Genomic DNA, 19,282 nt, shown 5'->3' on the forward strand with positions numbered 1-19,282 from the left:
TCTCCTCAAACTTTGTCCTCTGGGGTCAAGGCTAACAGGACTAATTGCTCTTCTATATGACAGGTCTCGAGTACTTGAAAATTATGAGCTTCCCCTAAATCTCACACTAGACAGCTCCGATTCCTTCAAATGATTTTCTTTTTTTTTTCCTAGCTATCCTCTGGAAGTTATCCAATTTATCAATGTCATTCCTAAAATACTTGAACAACTGAAGACAATACCCCAGATAAGGTCTGACAATAGGATCTTTGCCTCCTTCATTCTGGACACTGTCTCTTGGTTGGAAAGGATAAGACTTCAGCCCCAGGCCCACTCGGGGCCTCACTGGACTCTGCCCACAGACAGGACAACTCCTGGCTTGTGTGGCTTACCCCTTCAGCTTGGCAATCAGTTCAATACATCCTAAATATTACATTAGTTTGGGGAGGAAGCAGGTTACTGTGTCTCACTGCTGATTCTTCCTGAGTTTACACTCCATCAGAACCCCCAGAATTGTGACCTTGTGCTGTTGGATTTTTTTAACCCAAATATAGTTTTACATTTATTTCTAGTATTTCTTGGTTGTTTCCTTCTCCATTGAGCTCTCACCAAGAGTCATCCCTATCATTCCTTGTCTGGCTGAAAGAAAATTAGAATTTTGTTGTTATTTCTGATTTGATCATCAGCCTTCCCTAGAATAGCTTGAGCCTAGTTTGCGGTGTACACTTGTGATTCAGCTCTGACCTTGATGCTCAGATATCTCTAATTGCTCTCAGAATCAAATCCTGATGACCACCATCCTTGGGGTTTTAGCCTTCTGTCTTGACCACAGATTGAGGCAGGAAGAAATTGGACAAGGATGGGTAATATGAGGAAAAGAAATTCAGATAATCAAACAATTATTGATTGACTGCTATGTACAGGGGATAATGGAAGTTTTATGAATGGGCCACCCCTGCAACCATTCAGAATTGACTCAATCTCTATCATCAGTTAACAAAAAAAATGAATAAATGCTAATTAAATAGAATGCCTGGCCTCATCAACTAGTAGAGCATCCATTTTTAGAAGGAAAGGCAGACCTCCCAGAAATGTTCTTTATCCCTCTGAAAAAACCTTCTTTTTAAAGATTGAGAACAAATGTGTATGTGTGTGTGAAGACATTCACACACTAAAACTGAGCTACCCATCAGTCTGCATTGTCACAGACTCAATTTGGGAAGACTTTTTGATTCCTAGTAAATAGGGTAGTTCTTTCCTTGCATTGAATTATGGGAAAGAATAGAGATAGTCCCTATTCAAACTCTCCCACTTTATAGAGAAAGGCTCTCTGACTTGAATGTGTCCACACAGTCAGTAGCAGAGCCAAGGCAAGAACACAGGTCTGCTAACTTGTAGTCCGGGGCCACACCTCTCTGTTGCTAAATCTGACGTTGTTCACCCAGGTTAATGGCTGATTCCAAGGAGTGGTGTTTTCTTTATTATTCTACATGATCTCTATTCTTGGGAATCAGCTCTCCCCTTGTTTCTAAACCCAGGCACCTGTTGCCTGTTTGCTCATCAACCAAATTGCTGGTGCCCAGTGATTCCTCCCCAGAGATTTTCTAGTCTTCTGTTGGGGTGTTTTTCTCCCTTCCTTCTTGATCTTTCCTCTCGTCATGTCAGAGGGAGAACTCTCTCAGAGTTCTCAACACTAATAGGTTTCATCCCATTAAGAAATGGGATAAACCTAGACCAAGACAATTTCCCTCTTCTTGATTTTCCCTTATAGGAGGAATGGAACTTGAGCTGGTGTTTGTGTGTTTCTTTGTTTTCATTGAGGTTTAATAGCTTATTTTCCTGCAAAGGTTTAAGATCTATTTTCTACAAGGCCATTTTGCCTTCCAATGGCAGTGCCCCAGAAAACCAGACCTTTCTCCCAGATTATAACATAAAAGTAGAAAGGAGATAATGTAACCTCCTTCTTTCATGTATGTCTCCCACTCACACAACTGTAGAGTCTCAACTATGAACTCATCTGAAGCCAGTCAGATTAATTCTACTGAAAGCATCCAAAGGATTGGCAGAAATTGAAACAAATGAGACTGAACTAATATGAAATATTTTTATTTAGTAAATATATATGGTTCATCTGTTGCCTTTTCAATCCATGACTGGACCCCTCCTTTTCTGGTAATTTATGACTCTAATGATAGCTTCCATCCCCCTCTCTTCCATAAGCACCATTGGTAACTGTCACCTACTCTTGCTATTTACATTAAATGACATTTTATACTCCAGTAGTCTCTGATATGGGTGTTTCCTCCAACAATGAAGATCACTCCCCATCTGGTTTAACCTATCTTGTTCAATTTTCATCCATGTCCCTTAAGTTCATCCCCAGGGGACAACCCAGCTTCTGGGGGTGGGGGGTGGGGAGTAGGTAACAGGGATTTCAAGTTTTCTTGGCATCACTAAGATAATAGCAAAGTCCATGTTCTAGTCATCAATTACCCATCACTCTTGTCAACTCCTCTTTTTTCAGTCATGCATTTCTTATCATTTATAACTCCCTAAAATGCACTTGTGTCTTTATATTATATTATATTTTCCTATATATGTATATATGAACACATCCTTAGGCTAAGCTTCATGAGAACAGGATGGCTACATATCTAAATTCCATATCTTCTACTTCAGGCAAACTGCTCTTAATAAATGTTTGTTCAATTTAGTTCAATTGAATATATGCACTATTATCGGGCCAGATCCTTCATTTTTTGACCTTAGCCCAAAGAATATTCCCCCCCCCCAAGGATCTGTCCTTAGAGAGTCTTTCTTCATGAAGTGTTTCTATTTATTAGAAAACATTTTATATAAACTACTAGTCCCCAGGATGTTTAACCATTTATTCATTCAAAAGACATTTGCTGAGTGGAAATAACTTGCACTTCCTAGTGGGGAATCTAGAGCTTTATGAATAACATAGATATCTCCCCTTGGGGAGCTATAGGCTTATAGATGACAATAATAGCAGCTAGTGGTCCTAAATTGCCCTTTGATCTTTCTCAGTAACTCAAGTTCTGTTCTCAGGACTCTCCAAGATTGAAAAGCCTTCCAGAGTCAAAGGAGTGAGTCTATAATAGTGAGATTTAAATCTCAGTGACACACTTTAGGAAAAGTATATTTGACAAAAGACTCTTTCAGAGCTGTCTAACATAAGGCTCCAAGACCATCTGTGTCTGACATTCTCCAGTGAGCCCAGAACCAGATTAAAATGCAAATGGAAAATATCTTTTAATTAAATAAAAATATAAATGAAACTAGATAACACTATTTTTTAAAACTAAGTCATCATGCAGTCAGCAGGGATCCTTATGAATGGATTAGAAGGTCTCTTTTCTATTTGAGTCTGATATCACTGCTTTAAATCATTGTCCTCTTTAGGATTTGTATTTTCCTGACCTACTTCCTTAGTCAGGATTGGGGCTGCTCTGCCTGTGAGGGGGATAAAATTCAATTTTTTCCTTCCTCCCTTAATTTCAGACCTGTGCTTTTTGCTTGCTTCTACCTCCCTTCTTCCCCACTCCATAATGATGTGTATCTTTTCTCATTGTATTTCCATTTCTGTTTGTTTTACTGAACCTGGAGCTCAGTCTACTCCAAATTCTATTCCCTATAAGAAATGATAACCCCCTAAATTTTTCTCTTTGTCTCCAGGACTTCAGAAAATATGAGGAGGACTTTAATCCCTATTCCATGGTAAGAAACAGATGTCCTTGACTTCCCAGGGAGAGAGAGAGAGAGAGAGAGAGAGAGAGAGAGAGAGAGTATGAAGGGTAAACCTGGGTTTGAGTTGATCCACAAGGGCTTCTGAAATTGGACCAGAGTGATACATTTGTTACATGGAAAGACCAGGTAGGAATATGAAGGTAAGGTCTGTGTTAACTGCCTGACCCTTGAAAGCATTCATATCCCTTACTCAGTGCTTACGGTCCAGCTATTCTATGTGTGACTGTATGCTTTGTAATATGAATTATCTTGTATCTGTAACTTTCTGTGGAGGGGTCAAAGGATTTTGTGATGCTTGCAATATGATCCTGGAGTGAGAAACCAGGATCAGGACTAGAGAAGTTGGAGATAGGTGATGTGTATGTATGCATGGGACTTTGAAAAGTTTGTGAATCCTTATTCAAGAAACCCCATCTTCCCTCACCTGAAACTTTCTCTTCTCCATCCAATTTTTCCACTAACATTCAAAGGCCCCCAAATTATCTCTCTTTCCAGTTCCTCCCAGAGCAGATCATGGGGAAGGATGTTCGGCTTCTACGAATTAAAAAGGTAATACAGCTACTTGGTTAAGGGTCTTCTCTGCCATGTCTAGGTTCAACCACATTGTAGTCACCATGCTGCCTCTGAAGCAGAGAGAAACCGCCTATCTTACTCTTGCCCAGTTCAGTCATACTTTTCTTATAAATAGAAGACACAAATAATTTCCTAATCTGTCCCTGCAGTGCCTGCAGACAAACCCCTCCACTGTCACCCAAGTAAGGTCATGTACAATGAGATTTCCCTTGGAAGGAAAACTCCCCTGCCTGCTGATGTGTTTCCTCAAGTGTCTCATAACATGCTTTGTGATGTAGTGAAAGTCTTTCTTTCCCAATCCTTAGGTCCTCCAAACATTTTCATTATTATGATGCAGTATGAACTAGAAGTGATGTGAAGAAGTCAGATTAATATTCTCCTTTGAGGTAGAGATGGGGAGGATTTAGCTGAATCCTAGATTCCTCTCTTCCTTTCCATCACAAACCTTAGAGAAACAGATTAAAAGTTTTCCTGGAACTCCCAAATCTGGACTAGTCTGGGTTGCCTTCCCATCATTTTATTTTTCAATAAGCATTTATTGAGTGTTTACTATGGGTTAAGAACTGCACTAAGCTCCGTTTTTGATTCTCTCTCATCCATGTTCTGGCAAGGGTTACTGTAGCAGCAACAGTAGTAATAATAGAAGTGTTAGCAGTGATGGGAGTGGTGGTGATGATGATGGTGGTGGTAGTGGTGGTGGTGGTGGTGGTGGTGGTGGTGGTTGTAGTGGTTGTAGTAGTAGTAGTGGGGGTAGTAGCAGCAACAGCTCCTCTTTATAGAGCACATTTACAATTTACAATGTTCTTTTTATATGGTTCTTCACTTAGTCCCTTCTGAAAGATATATTTACCTTGATCCTCAGGTCTGTAGGGCAATACCAACTGCGGGAGACCACAGGGGTGGATAGAATAAGTAAGTTGTGCAGACTAAACACTTTTTGAACATTAACTTTGAAAAAAATCCAATGATTTGTCCAAGCTTCTATAATTTACAACTGAAGAAGCAGAGGCAAGTATAGGCTAAGTGATAGGTTCCACAGCCATTAAGTGTCTGAGGCTGTATTTGAACTTGGGTCTTCCTGACCTTGGGTCTATTGCCCTGAGCACTGTTCCTCCTGGTTTCTAAGTAACATAAATAGAAGATAGTTAACCATTCATCAGATTTAGGAAAGGGGTATTAATGCTTCAGGAAGAAGCCAGGTTTGATCATTTCTGCCATTGTAACCAATTCTAGGATCCTGTAGTTTAATGTGTGAGGACGGGAGCTGTAAGGTGGGAATGCAGCTTTTGCTCTCCTTGGGCTCTAGGGACCCTTCTGACGCAAGCTGTTTCTATTTTAGGATCTTTGGGGAGACAGGGTCTCCAGAGATTCTTGAACTTTAAACTGTAGAACTGTTTTTTAATAGTGATCAACTCATTTCATCCAGTTATTTTTCCAATTAAAAAAAGAGCCCCAAAACCATCCCAGGGCAGGATAACTGAGTAGAAAGAACCTCTCTAGAAGCAGGATCCTTCGAAGCTCTGTTACTTCACTGTGGGAGCTTAGGCAAATCATTTGACTTCAAAGGTCTCTTTCAACCATCATACAACATACTGAGCATTCATAGGCTATTTGTCTCTCCAGATCTCCCATCCTCTTTCTCTCCTTTTCAGGAAGGATCATTAGATCTAGCAGTTGAAGGTGGTGTCGATTCTCCAATTGGGAAGATTGTAGTGTCTGCTGTTTATGAAGACGGGGCTGCCGATCGTCATGGCAAGCATCATGGGGGACTATGTTGGGGGGTGGGGAGAAAAACCACCTTCACATGTTTGCTGAGAACTGGACTTGTATGTAGGAAGTATATACAGCTTCCTGAGCGAGATGATTCCTCGTGGAATGCCTTTCCCCATCTCCATATGTCAAAATTCTACCTGTTATTTGCTTTCTTTTTTTTCCATGCCCAACTCTTTGAGATTTGGTTCAAATGTCATTTCCTCCATGAAGCCTTTCCTGATCCCCTTACCCTTATAGGCATCTCCCACCACTCCATTCCCATAGTCCTTTGGCTCCCTCTGTTATGGTGCTTATCCTGTTTTAGTGACATCATTTGTTGTCGTTCCTCCTCTAGGATAAGTTCCAAGAATTATTCTAGTAAAAGTAGCTGCCATTTATATGATGCTTTGAAGCCTGCAAAGCCCTTTGCATAAATTATCTCCTCAGAACCCTATATTACCCTATAGGGGAGATTGGTCCTGCTGGGATTATTAGCCTTATTTTCCAGATGAGGAAGCTGGAACTAAATGAGATTAAATGACTTATCCAGTGTCACACAACTAGGAAATATCAGAGGTGGAATCTAAGCCCCGGTCTTCCTGCCTCCAAGACCACTGCTCTTTTGGCTGCTTCATCTCCCCCCTTCCCCCCAGCACCTACCCCTCAGTAGGCTCTCAGTCAATATTAAGGATGAGACCTTAGAAAACTACAAAAAAGGATAAAGTGTGCCTTCCTTTCTAGGCTCTTTTCCTCATTGATTCCCTTTCACTAGGACATAATCTTTCTCTAATAGAGAATCTTTGTTGTTGTTCAGTCATGTCCAACTCTTCATGATTCTATTTGGTTTTCTTGGCAAAGGTATTAGATTGGGTTGCCATTTCCTTCTCTAGCTCAATTTACAGATGAGGAAACTAAGGCAAACAGGATTAAGCAACCTGTCCCAATTCACACAGCTAGTAAATGTCTGAGGCTGGATTTATCGGGAAGATAAATCTAACTCCATTCATCCATATATCTCTTAGTTGTCTTAATAAAGAATCTATTAGTCTATTAGTCTAGGGGTTGTTAACCTCAGATCTGTTAACTTCTTACTTGGATATCTGTATAACTGATTTCCTTTGTAATTATATTATTTTACTTTATATGTTTTATTCTAAGTAGGATCCATAGGTTTCAAGAGACTGCCAAGGTTTAAATGAGACATTCTGAAAAAATCCAAAATTCTGATCTGGTCCAGTCACTTCATTTGACAGATGGGGTTAGAGAATATTTTTTCCAGAGGGAGAAGGGACCTCAGAGACCATCTAGTCCAGCTGCCTCACCCTGTTAGTAAGCATCAGAGTTGGGGTATGAAGCTTTCTTTCTTGTGAATTGATTAAAATAAGGGTAATTAGTAAAATCCCAGTCCTTCAGTTGTTACTAATTCACTTCAATAAGAAATTCATTTATCTAATGCTTTTTGTAATTTTTGTCCTTTGAGCACAGGAGGGATCAACAGACCAATCCAGGAAGCTAGGGAGGCCTTAGCAAAAGGCATGAAATCTGAAGTCGTGGGCATCTATTTTGAATCCCACCTTTGCTGCTTGCTACCTGTATCACCTTGGGTGAATCTTTGTCCTTTTCTTGGATTCAGTATCTTCCCTTGTAATGTGAGGACACTAGACTAGAATCTCTTCCCACCCTGATCTTATGATTCCCAACTGAAATCAGGACCTACTAGAACTTATGTCTTTAGGTAAAAGGGAGAGGCCAAGCAAGGAGAGTGAGAGAGGCTCAAAAAGAAGCATCCTTTACATTTTAGGGGGTTTTTCCAGATATTCTTGATGTTTGTATGGCTTAATTAGTGATAATTTCTTGTTTCCTCCACAAGAAGGGCATGACCAATCCATTGCCTCCACATAGGTGACTTACCTGTAGCTAGGAAGCATCCTGTCTGATCTGGTCTCTTCCTTTCTGTGACTACTTCACTAAATAAGGACTGGTCATCTGAGATGCAACTGAGGCTGCTCCCCCAGGACACAGCAGGGGAAAAATTGCTTGCTTAGAGCTCTCCCTTGTACCTTGGCTTGGGTTGGGGGGGGGAGATGGTGGTGGTAGTGTTCAGATGGTAATGGTAGTGATAGTGGTGGTGGTCGCTCTTTGTTTTTGAAGAGGACCAGTGCATAGTCATGGACTAGAACCAGTGGTGTCTTGTCATATGTGTGAGATGGGGGAGGGAGAATATCTCCTGTTGGCTAAAACTCATGTCTTATCCCTCCATCTTCCCTTCCAGGTGGCATTGTGAAAGGTGATGAGATCATGGCAATTAATGGTAAGATCATGATGGACTTCACCTTGGCAGAGGCTCAGACAACCCTACAGAAGGCCTGGAACCAGGGTGGGGTAAGAATAGACTTGTCTTTACATTAGAACGTCATAATAGGGCTAGGTGGCTCAGTAGATAACGCACCAGCCTTGGAGTCAGGAGTACCTAGGTTCAAATCCGGTCTCAGACACTTAATAATTACCTAGCTGTGTGGCCTTGGGCAAGCCACTTAACCCCATTTGCCTTGCAAAAAAAAAAACCTAAAAAAGTCATAATAATAATTATTATAATAACTCATACTTTTATAGTGCTTTAAGGTTTTCTAAGTATCTTTTGCATTAGCCCATTTGATCTTTCCTGAGAGGTATCTCCTAAGCAGCTTTTATCATTCTTGTTTTACAAATAAGAAGATTGAGACTGATGGAAGTTAAGTCACTTGCCCAAGGTCACACAGAAAATGTGTGTCTGAAGCGGGATTGGAACTCAGTTCTTCCTAAATCAATCCAAGTCCAGAATTCTAGCCACTGAGTCATCCCACTATCAAATTCCTTGAGGGTAGGGATTGGGTTTTTTGCCTTTGCTTTTGTTTTTCCTCACTAGTGTCTAGTATAATACCTGGAACATCATTAATAAATGCTTACCCATGGAGACCTACTCTACTATCTACCCACTCATAATGGAAATGAGGTCAACGTCTTTTATTGTGTGTACACTCTAATACAAAGGACAGTGCTTAAGGTCTCAGGCTTCACAGTATCATTAATATCTCAGAAGACACGAGTAATCCCCTGACCCAAACATCCCTCAAAATTAGTAAAATACCTCCCTTTAGGGAGAGGCTTCCCAAGACCCATCAGTCACTCCAGAGAGTAAATTTCCTTCCTCCTCCCAGTGAGAAAACAGAGAAGAAGAAACTTTCTTTCCCCAAGCAAGTCTAACCTTGTGACAATAAGGCAATAATTCATTCATAGGAACAGAGGCAGAGCCTTACCTCTATTCCCCAGGAGTATTCTGAGATCAGAATATATTACCAGTGGATTTTGAGTTCCTAGATTCTGGGGTGTTATGGAGAAGAATGTGTTACCCAGAATATGCCAGAGGCAGCATAGATTAGAAGAAAGAGGATGAGGATGAGGTCAAAGGCTCAAGTTAGATTCCATTCTCTGCTTATGATCTGTATGACCTTGAGCAAGCCATTTGAGATCTCTGCACCTCAATTTCCACATCTATAGTATCAGAGGATTAAATCAGATAACTTCAAAAGTACCCACCAAATATATTAGTTCGGTGATTTTAAAAATTGATCATTTTGGATGAGACGATATTTTGAATTATGAAGGATGATTTTAGGGTAGATAGAAGATTTCCTGCTGTCGTTTGAGGGAAGATGGGATGGGCACTGGGAAATGTCTTAACCACATTATCAGGGCAATAATAACTGTGGGCTCAGAGTAATGCCCATCTCTTCCTACAGGATTGGATTGATCTGGTCATTGCAGTGAACCCACCCAAGGAGTACGACGATGAGCTGTAAGTCCCTGTTGCAGTCTTGCCTTTGGCAACTTCCCACAACCCAGTCAATCTTCATATAAATCTACAAGTGGCTTAAAAAAGTATACCCTCTCCTTCCCTCCCTCTCTTCAGGCTTCCTCAGATACCATGTTCTTTGGGGACCATCTTAAAGTCCCATCATATCCATGAAGTCTTGCAGTGTATAGATTTGTCCTGATCTTTACAAATGATCATCTGCAATACCTCCATATTTAATCAAGGATCAGAGTGGCCATGGCCCAAGCCCCCAAGGACACACCTACCTCTTGCTTGCCCACCCCTTTACCTCTCTTCCCCCTCCTCTTTATTTTTTGTCTTCTTTCTTTCCTTTCCTCCTCCTAACTTTCTTTCCTCTCTTCTTCTATCTCTACTCTCCTTTTTTCCTTTCTCCCCCCATCTCCTCTCCCCTTCCTATCTCACTCTTTTTTTCTATTCTACCCTCCCGATTTTCCCTTTCTCTCTCCACCTTTGTCTTCCTTCCCTTCCCTCTCCCTTCCCTTTTCTGATTTCCCTCTTCTCCTCTCTCAGTTCCTCTACTCATTCCCTCCCCTTCCTTTTCCTCCTTATTACATTTTCTTCTTGGAAATCTGATGTCCTATCTCTCTTACTCCTGCAAGTAGACACCACTGCAGTATAGATTCACCATAATCACATTGTATATCAACATCAGACATCCATTGTTAATCTCAAAGCTGACATTCTAACAAAAACAACCTCTTATCTTAGAAAAAACTCTGGATTTGGAGTCTGGGCTCCAATGCTAGCTCAGACATTTAATAGCTATGGGACCTTTTTGTAACACTAGACTAATGAAATCATGAGACCAAAGGATTTTTGGAAGTCTCTGAATTCTAAAACCACAATCCCTGTTTCTGATGACTAGAGACCCCAGAAGGTCTTAGGGAGGCCAACACACTCAGACCTTTTTGACCTCTTAAAATTCTGGGAAGATGACCATGGTGGGGGTTGGGGACGGTAGGGGCTATGCCTGCAAAAAGATTAACCAGCCCCAAGGAAATAACACGAGTCACCATTTTGTGTGTTTTCCTGCTCTTCGTATGTAGTTCTTCTCTTCCCTCCTCTGCAGACAGCAGCCCCCAGCCACTCAGAAAGAGCCTTGAAGGCAGCGCCCCCGTGCACAGACATGGGTTTCTCCTGCAGCTGTAGCCCCCTGCAGCATTCCCTCATGGTGAATAGACAGTCCTTCCAAGGCTAGTCAGTATGCTGCTGACCTGCCATCTTGCTTAGGTTGACAGAGTGTTCTTTGGACTGCTGCCTGAGTCACCAAATGCTCTGGCGGACATCATCCCCCAAACATGCTACCGAGGTAGCTGTTTGGCTGAGGAGAGGTCCCTGATTCATATCTGACATGGCCAAGGTGATTGGGAGAACAACATGTCTTTGCTGTGTGTTAGGTCGCAGAGAGTTCTATCCTGACCTCATCTTCCAACTCATGGCCAACCTCATGCTTCTCTCTGCCATGTTGTCCTATGTAGCCCCAGTCAGAACTGGAATCACAGCCTGGAATTCTGGTGTTCACTATTCCATTCCACCTTAGGCATGAACAGTGTCACAAATCAGGACAAAGGCAGCATTAGCACTACAGAGAAAAATGCTGCCTCTAATTTCTCCCCAATTAAAAATGTACAGGCATATTTCTTGTCAAATCTTGATTATGTCTAACACATGGTAAATGAATTGTCCTTGCTCTTGGAGTGCAACCAAAACAAAGGGAATTATTCCTACTTAAATGGAGCCTCTATTCCAGGTACCCTGTATCCATTCCAACCCCAAAAATGCCAGTCAGAGTTGAATCGAATTTAAGAGTTTTTCAAGGCTTGTCCAAAGAACCAGAGCTAGTGTTTCCCACCTTGGGTCATACAAAAAATAAGTTTTCTTGTTTCTTCTCCCTCCAGTCCTGCTCCTGTTTCAAAAGACCTATCTCAGCTCTGTAGAGTGTGACTTGTGCCTCCCCTCGCCCCATGTCAGGGGGTTCCCATGAGCAGAACCAGCAAGCAGATGGGTGTGTCACCACTGTTTGGTGTAGCCTGAAGCCTAGATTCTTGGAATGAGCAATGATTTGACCCTGGACTGAGTCTGCTTGGAAAATTTGACTTTCTGTCATTGGTTTAGCTTATGGTTACCATTTCACAAAATATTAAGACTATACACTCCCACTGTTTTTGCTCTGATGCCCTGGTGGTCTCTGGGGGCCTCCCTCTGTCCTGGGGAGTGTGTCTGGCTTTAAGTTTTCTGTCACTTTGCAATCTCTGGTTTCCCTAGGTGGGTTTCTTGGCCTGCTTTCTATCCCTCTGCCTCTGCTCCTTCCTGATCTCATAAGAAAAAAGTTAACTCTCCTCATCCTTTGCCATCCTGTAGGCCAGAGCCTCTAGTTGGCTAGTGTGCCCACAGGCAGGAGAGAGAGAGAGAGAGAGGCTTTCACTAAAAACATGCATGAGCTTTGGTTGATTGTGAGTCAAACTCTGCCTGGAGGCTGGCATCATCTTTCTCTCCTCCTTTGTATTACAGGACATTTTTTTGAAGTCCAGGAGACACCAAATCCATACCTAACTGACGTCCAATCTCTGATTCTTCCATCTGAAACTATGAATGGTCATCTACTTTTAGGAATGTCCTACCTACCACTCTGATTTTGATCCCCACAGATCATTGGATCCTTTTCTGGGAGGCTCCACAAACAGCAGACTGTCTTTTCATCTCTCATTTCACACTAATGCTTTCTTGAGCCAAACTGGAACTGAGCAGCTCGGTCCTGCCCACCTCCTCTCCAGGTCGAAGCCCAGGAGAACTGGGAGGCAACACCCAGGAGAGGGCAGGGGAGGAATGACTTTGATGAGACTGAGGGGTGTCCTTTCTCAGCACAACATTTTGCTCTTCTTCACGTCATCTCTTTACTTGTGAATTTGGTTTCTCCACAACCCCCAATACTCCACAGAGAACTCTTAGGAAATAGGTTTCAAGGCCTTCCCACAAGCTCACCTCTCTTCCATCCTTTCCCAGAGTAAGAATTTAGAGGAAAATACCATCAAGTTCTGTAGGACCCTTTCCAGTGCTCTCTGAAATAGTTTACCTCAGGTTGCAATTACTTTGAGATTAGGGGTAGAGTACCCTCCTTGAAAATGGCCAATATAAAAAAAATGGCCAATAAACTATTATCTGATTGCTAAGTCAGCTAGCATTTTTTTAAATTTATTTTTATTAAAGATATTATTTGAGTTTTACAATTTCCCCCCAATCTTGCTTCCTCCCCCCACCCCACCCCCACCCCACCCCCCACAGAAAGCACTCTGTCAGTCTTTACATTCGTTTCCATGTTATACCTTGATCCAAATTGGGTGTGATGAGAGAGAAATCATATCCTTAAAGAAGAGAAGAGAAGTCTAAGAGGTAACAAGATCAGACAATAAGATATTTGTTTTTTTCATAAATTAAAGGGAATAGTCCTTGAACTTTGTTCAAACTCCACAGCTCCTTATCTGGATACAGATGGCACTCTCCTTTGCAGACAGCCCAAAATTGTCCCCGATTGTTGCCCTGATGGAATGAGCGAGTCCTTCAAGGTTGAACATCACTCCCATGTTGCTGTTAGGGCATACAGTGTTTTTCTGGTTCTGCTCATCTCACTCATCAGCTAGCATTGATTGATCACCTCCAAGGTTCCTTATACTGGACTAAGTAATCTCTGGTGCCTAAAGGAAGGAAAAAGCCTAGTCCTTTTATAATGGAGAGGATAACTATGTACATGTAAGATACCTGCAGGACAAATTGAAGGTAATCTCCAAGGGAAGTAACTAAGGTTAACAAAGGCTAGAAAAGACTGTTTTGAAGAAGGTAGGATTTTTAAATTGAGACTTTCAGTGGTGTCTGTGTTTCAGACCCATGTAAGGGCAAGTTATTGAATCACAGATTCCAAGCTAAAAAGAACCACACAGCCTTTTGTTGTGATTATTACATTTTAAGTTCTGAACTGTCTCCCTCCCTCTGCCCATCCTGAAGTAGAGAAGGCCAGCAAAAAAAGTATGTATATATATATATATATATATATATATATATATGTATGTATGTATGTATATATGTACATATATATACATACATATATACAATATATTATATATAAACATATCCATATGTATTTTACATTTGTGTATATCACATTATACATGTGAAACCATACTATGCCTCCTTCTGTTTATCAGTTCCTTCTCTAGAGATAGATAACATCTTCCTTCATAGGTTCTTTGTAGTTGATTTAAAAATCTATGAAATTCAGAATAATTTAGTTATTCAGAGTAATTCTGTGAACAATATTGCACAGTCTCTCATCTTATTGATGAAGAAACTCAAACTTCCGGAGGTAAAGTGACTTTCGCGAGGTCACACAGATAATGTCAAAGATTGGAGTTGAACACAGGACCTCTACTCCCTCTCCTTTGCCACCCTGCTCCCACCCCAATGCTCCACTCTAAGCCAGTGCTCTGTCCATTGTACCACAATTTAATAAATGCACTTCCTTTCTGCTTTCTAGCCCTTTTCTTCTCTCTGAGCTCCCTCAAAATCTAAATAAAATCCCATTCTAATCAAGGCTCATTCCCAGGTATGTTGATTTGTCTATAGAAAATGCTGAAAAGTCCTCAAGATCTAAAGAATTAAATTCCCTCCAAAGAATATGAATCCTCCCTGTGTAACTGTTGATGTGGCCTAGAATAAAGGGACCTTGATTGATGCCTACAAATATGGGCATCCCCATACTTCACCATCCCAGAGATGGGATTTGAACTTGGTTACTCACCTGGTAAAGAGCTTCATTTAGTGAACATCTTCCTGATTATCTCTAAAGTGACCTTCCTGTCTGAAAAATAGCTAACACTTTAGGAAAGTTTTCAGCTCTGGTGATAGTGATGACAATTCAACCTCAACAATATATGTTGTAAATGACCCCTTCTCTCCATTCTCATGGCCACCACTCTAGTGAATGCCCCCATCACTTCTTGTAACAGTCTCTTAATTGGTCTCCTCACTTCTAGTCTCTTCCCTTTATTCTCAACACAGAAGCCAAAATAATCTTAGAGCACTGCTCTAAGGATATCACTACTTAGTTTAATGCCACCCTCCCTCCATCAGTAACCTTCAATGGCTCTCTATTGACACTAGAATAAAATTCATACTGTTTAACCTGGCATTTTAAAATCCTTCATAATGGGGCAGCTAGGTGGCGCAGTGGATAAAACACCGGCCCTGGAGTCAGGAGTACCTGGGTTCAAATCCGGTCTCAAACACTTAATAATTACCTAGCTGTGTGGCCTTGGGCAAGCCACTTAACCCCATTTGCCTTGCAAAATTCTAAAAAAAAATCCTTCATACTATGGCTTCATTCTACCTTAGAGGCTTATTGACATCAGGCCTTTGCAAACACACTACAGCCAAGTTACTGTCCCCCAAACTTGGCATTCCAGGTCCCAGCCTCCTACTTTTACATTAACTCACCAGTGGAATGCCCAGCACATGCTTCCTCATCACCTCTGCCTTTCAGACTTTCTAGCTTCCTTCAAGCTTCACCTGTACACATTCTCCAGGAAACCTTTCATGATTCTCCCTAATAAATGCTGTTTCACACCTAAAATTATCAGATAGTACATATGCTTCTCTGTTTACATATTGTATCTCTCCATAGCAGTAGAATGTAAAACTTTCTTAAGACAAGGCTTTGACCTTGCAATTGTCCTGGCCTATTGTCTTGCACCCTCTCACAGAATCATAGAATTTGAGAACCTGGAGAGGCCCTAGAGGCTATCTAAGACAACCCATACACCAAAGGAAGACTCATTATAACATGCCTAACATGTGTTCATTCAATTTCTGCATGAAGACCTCCAAAGAGCATCTGTTGAGGCAGCCCATTCCCATTCAAAAAGTTTGAATTGTGTTGTAATAGCTGCTTAATGTTTTTTGGATTGAATTTAATTAATTCAGCATTTAAAAATAGGTCATTATGACATATTCTGGAAGACCAGCTGTCAAATAAATATATAGTGAGGGAAAAGTACATAGAAAATGTACTCTTGTAGTCTTTCATAGGGCAGAGAAGGGGAAAGGTGCCAAGAGTGCCAAGACCAAGATCCCCAGACAATGCAAAAAGGTAAGCTAGTAATTAAGGATTACATTTGGAAATTTTGCAATTCAGGGAACCATGAATGAATATGAGGAAGGGTGGATGGCTTGGAGTCTTGATGTCGTTCAGAGATCAGGAAAATTTGCTAGTGAGAGGTGAAATCCCTATGGGAACTAAAAGCAAGCATCCTCAGTGGGTTCTAAGAAGAGGAGCCAGTCTGGTAGGATGCCCACTATAGGAGTTAAGAAGGAGAAGCAAGATTCTTAGGTCAAGGCTAGAACCTTCTTCCCACCATACCAATTCAGTCCTCCCATTTTAAAACGGAAGGAGCCACAGTTGAGAGAGGGGTGTGACTTGTCCAAGTTCACATATTAACTTAATGACAAAAATGGGAAAAGAGCCCAGTTCTCCTGAAACTCCCAGTGCAAAGCGCTGTCCAATGCAGCAAATGCAGTCAAACAGATGCTGTAAAATAAATAACTTGTTGTATATGACAGAGGACGTCTGCCCAGATTCCAGACTTGGGAAAAAATAAACAGGAAAATGTTCCCCCTAATAAAACACTAAATGACTCTTCTTTTTTCTCCTTCCCTATTTTGGGGCTCTGTGGCACAAAACAAGGCTCCCTTGAAAGTAAGAAATACACTTTAAAATATTATTGTTTTACATTTGCAATAAAGACCAATAAATAATCAACTTACATTCAAAGTAGTCTCCAAATAAAATCCTAAAATGTAAACTATTTACATTTTTTCAAAATTAGTAATAATATATACAAATATGTGGCAGATGGGGATAGGAAGTAGACCAATAATTTCACTGGTATTGGAAATTGATGATGTTTTCCTTTGTAATCAAAGAAGACTGGGATATCAAATGAGTGATGGCATGACTTGCAAATTATGTTGGGACAGGGATGGAGCTTGCACTCAGATCTTGCTGGTTCCTGGGTCAGCATCCATCATTACACTATGCTGCCATGGAGCTTGCACTCAGATCTTGCTGGTTCCTGGGTCAGCATCCATCATTACACTATGCTGCCTAACCACAAAATTAGCACAAAAGTAGAATGCCAGATCTATGTTCCCTTCTGAATTGGCCTATTTACAAATATAAGCTAGCTGTCAAAGAGTCCTCCAAGATACAAAGGTCCTGAGTATAACTTGGGAGACTGTTTTGTTTACTTCTGTTGTCTGCTATCATCCTTCTCTGGAAACCTCAATAATCAATTTTCAAGGGACCATAGTGTTAAGTGAGAGGGTCACAAAGGTATTCATTGGCAGAGCTGGGTCTCCAACTCCAAACTCAGCATGCTTTGCATTGCACCATACAGCATTTTGGATGATTCAATTGGCCGGGATGACAGAATTCAAAAAAACCTTTGGGAAATATTTGTTATGTAAAAAAGACTCTGCTAGACACCAGTTACAAAATAGAAGGAGGACCATCTTTGCTTTTATGGAGCTCCTGGACTAGTTACATATTTGACCATTATAAAAATCAGTCTCTCACAGTAGAAAGAAGTAGTAAAATCTCCTATCCAATTTAGGAGCCCCAGAGGTTACATGATATAATCACTCAATCAGTAAGCATTCATCAAATGCCTACTGTGTTTCCATATACTGTGTCAAGCTCTGGAGATTCAAAGAAAGACAGCTGTCACAGTTTTCAAGGAGCTCACAGAAAAAGGCATATACAGAATAAATTGGAAATTACCAATTGAGAGAACACAGAGCAACAGAGTTTGAGTCTGGACCTGGGTTCAAATCCTGCCTCTGGCAACTTACTATGTGACCCCCTTGCAAGTCACTTAACCTCTTTGATCTTCATTTTCCTCAACTCTAAAATGGGAGGGTTAGACTTGAATTCTAAGGCAGCTTCCAGTTTTAAATGTATGAACCCTAGAATTGTTTCTTCAGCTTCCATGGCAGCTAGTCATCCAGCCTCTTCTTAAATAGTCCTGTTGATGAGAAGCTCTTGAAACTATAAGCCAGTTTATTCCACAGTTATACAGTGCTCAGAGTGAGTGCTCATAGTATGCAGTTCCTGAATTAGAATCCATTCTACAATTTACCAATAGTAGTCATTCAGGCACTACTTGAAGACTTTTCTTAAGAACCATGCTACTTGGGATCATAGATTTAGAGCTTAGTTGTAATTGAGTCCAACCATCTCATTTCATATTTGAGGGAAATGAGGCCATAAAGTGACTTGCTGAAGGTCATGAAGATATTAAATGTCAGAGCTGGGACCCTGATTCCAAACCCAGAATACTGTGCTATGTTTAGAATAGTTCAAATGGAAAGGACAACAAGTCAACAATCTCCAAGAAGAGAAGAATAATGTTCGTTTTTTTAATATTGAGCTAAAATCTGCCTTCCTGGAATTTTCACCCTTTGGCCCTAATTCTGCTCTCTGGAACCATACAGATTAAGTTCAACCTCTTATAAATGACACTTCTTCAGATACTTGAAAATAGCTATCACATTCTCTGCTGGAAGGATTCATCTTTGTCCTCTTGGTAAGGAGTGTTATATTCTATTTTTGATGTGATAGAATAAACTGTAATTGTGAGTGACAACTCTATCTCTAATCCCCTTTGAACAGAAGAATGGGAGATATGTAGTTCACTGAGTGATTGTAATATGAGCCGATCCTGCTAGTATTCAGGATGCTTCCTGGTGGACCAAAAGGGAGATTGGGATTATAGAATGGATCAATAAGCCTAATTCATGAGCACTAAATTAGCACACTCCCAATTGGTTAGGGTGTGTGGGAAAATACCATTTTCTTTTTGGTGGAACAGAAGGAAAGTGGAAGTCATGAGCAAAACTAGACCTGAGAAACAGTAGTGGTTTCAGAAGACCCTCATTACCTTAGGCCTTTGGGTTAACATGAAATTGGTTTATTCCTGGGGCCTGACTCCCTATGGATGATTTCCTTTCTTTGGTTCATTGATTCCACCTAGAAAAACTCTAGGAAACTTCCTGAATATTGCTTCCATTAGGTTCATGTCCCAAGTGCAGGAAATACCATACCTGGAGAAGTATTCAAGATAATAACATATAAAGATAGCTTTTATTTCACAGAAAATGCAGATAATGGAAAAAACACCTAGAACAAAACCCATACAAGTACAAAAATACAGAAAGCAGTCTATTATCTCCCCATCAAAGGGAACTGAACTTGGGGATCTTTCAAGACAACTTTGTTACATTCTG

The 19,282-nt window shown here is 40.9% G+C and overlaps 1 protein-coding gene across 3 annotated transcripts in view; it reads left to right on the plus strand.

Moving 5' to 3' along the window:
- USH1C (USH1 protein network component harmonin) overlaps positions 1-13,211 on the plus strand; it is a 60,327-nt gene extending 47,116 nt beyond the window's left edge. For all 3 annotated transcript variants that reach the window (XM_074230176.1, XM_074230174.1, XM_074230175.1), the window contains 6 exons: positions 3,679-3,720; positions 4,246-4,299; positions 5,976-6,075; positions 8,348-8,457; positions 9,855-9,910; positions 12,461-13,211. In XM_074230176.1, the coding sequence (XP_074086277.1) occupies positions 3,679-3,720; positions 4,246-4,299; positions 5,976-6,075; positions 8,348-8,457; positions 9,855-9,910; positions 12,461-12,473 (375 nt within the window). In that variant the 3' untranslated portion in view covers positions 12,474-13,211. The remainder of the gene's footprint in view (positions 1-3,678; positions 3,721-4,245; positions 4,300-5,975; positions 6,076-8,347; positions 8,458-9,854; positions 9,911-12,460) is intronic.
- Positions 13,212-19,282: the final 6,071 nt, after the last annotated feature.

Source organism: Macrotis lagotis, chromosome 3 (genome assembly GCF_037893015.1).
Source record: "Macrotis lagotis isolate mMagLag1 chromosome 3, bilby.v1.9.chrom.fasta, whole genome shotgun sequence".
NCBI lineage: Eukaryota > Metazoa > Chordata > Mammalia > Peramelemorphia > Peramelidae > Macrotis > Macrotis lagotis.